This window comes from Buceros rhinoceros, unplaced genomic scaffold (assembly GCF_000710305.1).
Source record: "Buceros rhinoceros silvestris isolate BGI_N320 unplaced genomic scaffold, ASM71030v1 scaffold27808, whole genome shotgun sequence".
Taxonomy (NCBI): Eukaryota; Metazoa; Chordata; class Aves; order Bucerotiformes; family Bucerotidae; genus Buceros; species Buceros rhinoceros.
Genome location: NW_010425610.1, coordinates 5,080 through 5,749, shown reverse-complemented (window position 1 = coordinate 5,749; position 670 = coordinate 5,080). Strand labels below are relative to the sequence as shown.

The 670-nt window shown below is 61.0% G+C and overlaps 1 protein-coding gene across 1 annotated transcript in view; it reads right to left on the bottom strand.

Moving 5' to 3' along the window:
• The window catches only part of ECEL1 (endothelin converting enzyme-like 1), a gene marked incomplete at its 5' end in the record, with an annotated part of 5,964 nt that overhangs the window by 577 nt on the left and 4,717 nt on the right, over positions 1 to 670 (bottom strand). Inside the window, one exon of the mRNA XM_010141219.1 lies at positions 435 to 590. Within this exon, the coding sequence (XP_010139521.1) occupies positions 435 to 590 (156 nt within the window). The remainder of the gene's footprint in view (positions 1 to 434; positions 591 to 670) is intronic.

The following is a 670-nucleotide window of genomic DNA, read 5'->3' as shown; positions in this document are numbered from 1 at the left end:
GCTGATGGGGTACCCCAAGTCCCAGCACCCACCAGGGCACGACAGCCCTCCTGGCTGCTGGGAAACTAGGGCAGCGATGCCCTGGTTGTGCTTGTTGTTGTAGGGTCTCCTGGGAGCCTGTGTACATGGTGTAGGTGGGTTGGGAGAGCGTAAAGGTGTGTTTGTTGTGGTAGGGTCTCCTGGGGTTGTGAGCTGCCTGGCTGTAGGGTCTCCTAGAAGTTTGGGGTCGTATGGCTTTGTTACTGTGGGGTCTCTGGAGGTGATGGGGGTGGGGACACAATATTTGTTATTGTGGGGTCCCCAGGAGCAGCAGGGCAGGGGGGCCCTGGCCATAGGCACCAGGTCCCCAGGGCTTTCACCCCATCCCTCAGGGCCACCGGCTCCACACAAGGTGGCCCTGGTGTGTGCTAAGCGTGCGGAGGGCAGGTGCTCACCTGGGCAAAGGCGATGAAGAAGAGCTGGTCGTGCGTGTATTTCAGGTGGTGGAGGGGATGCTCAGGGCCGTGCTCCCTCACCCACTTCTGGTAGGCCTGAAGAACAAGTGTTGCCCTCAGTACGGCCTGGGCGCCCCCCAAAACCTGCCCTGACATCTCCACCCCCCCAACCCCCCCCAGCAACCAGCAAGAACTGACTCACTCCCTAGTGCAGGAAGCAAGATAGGGCTGGGGAC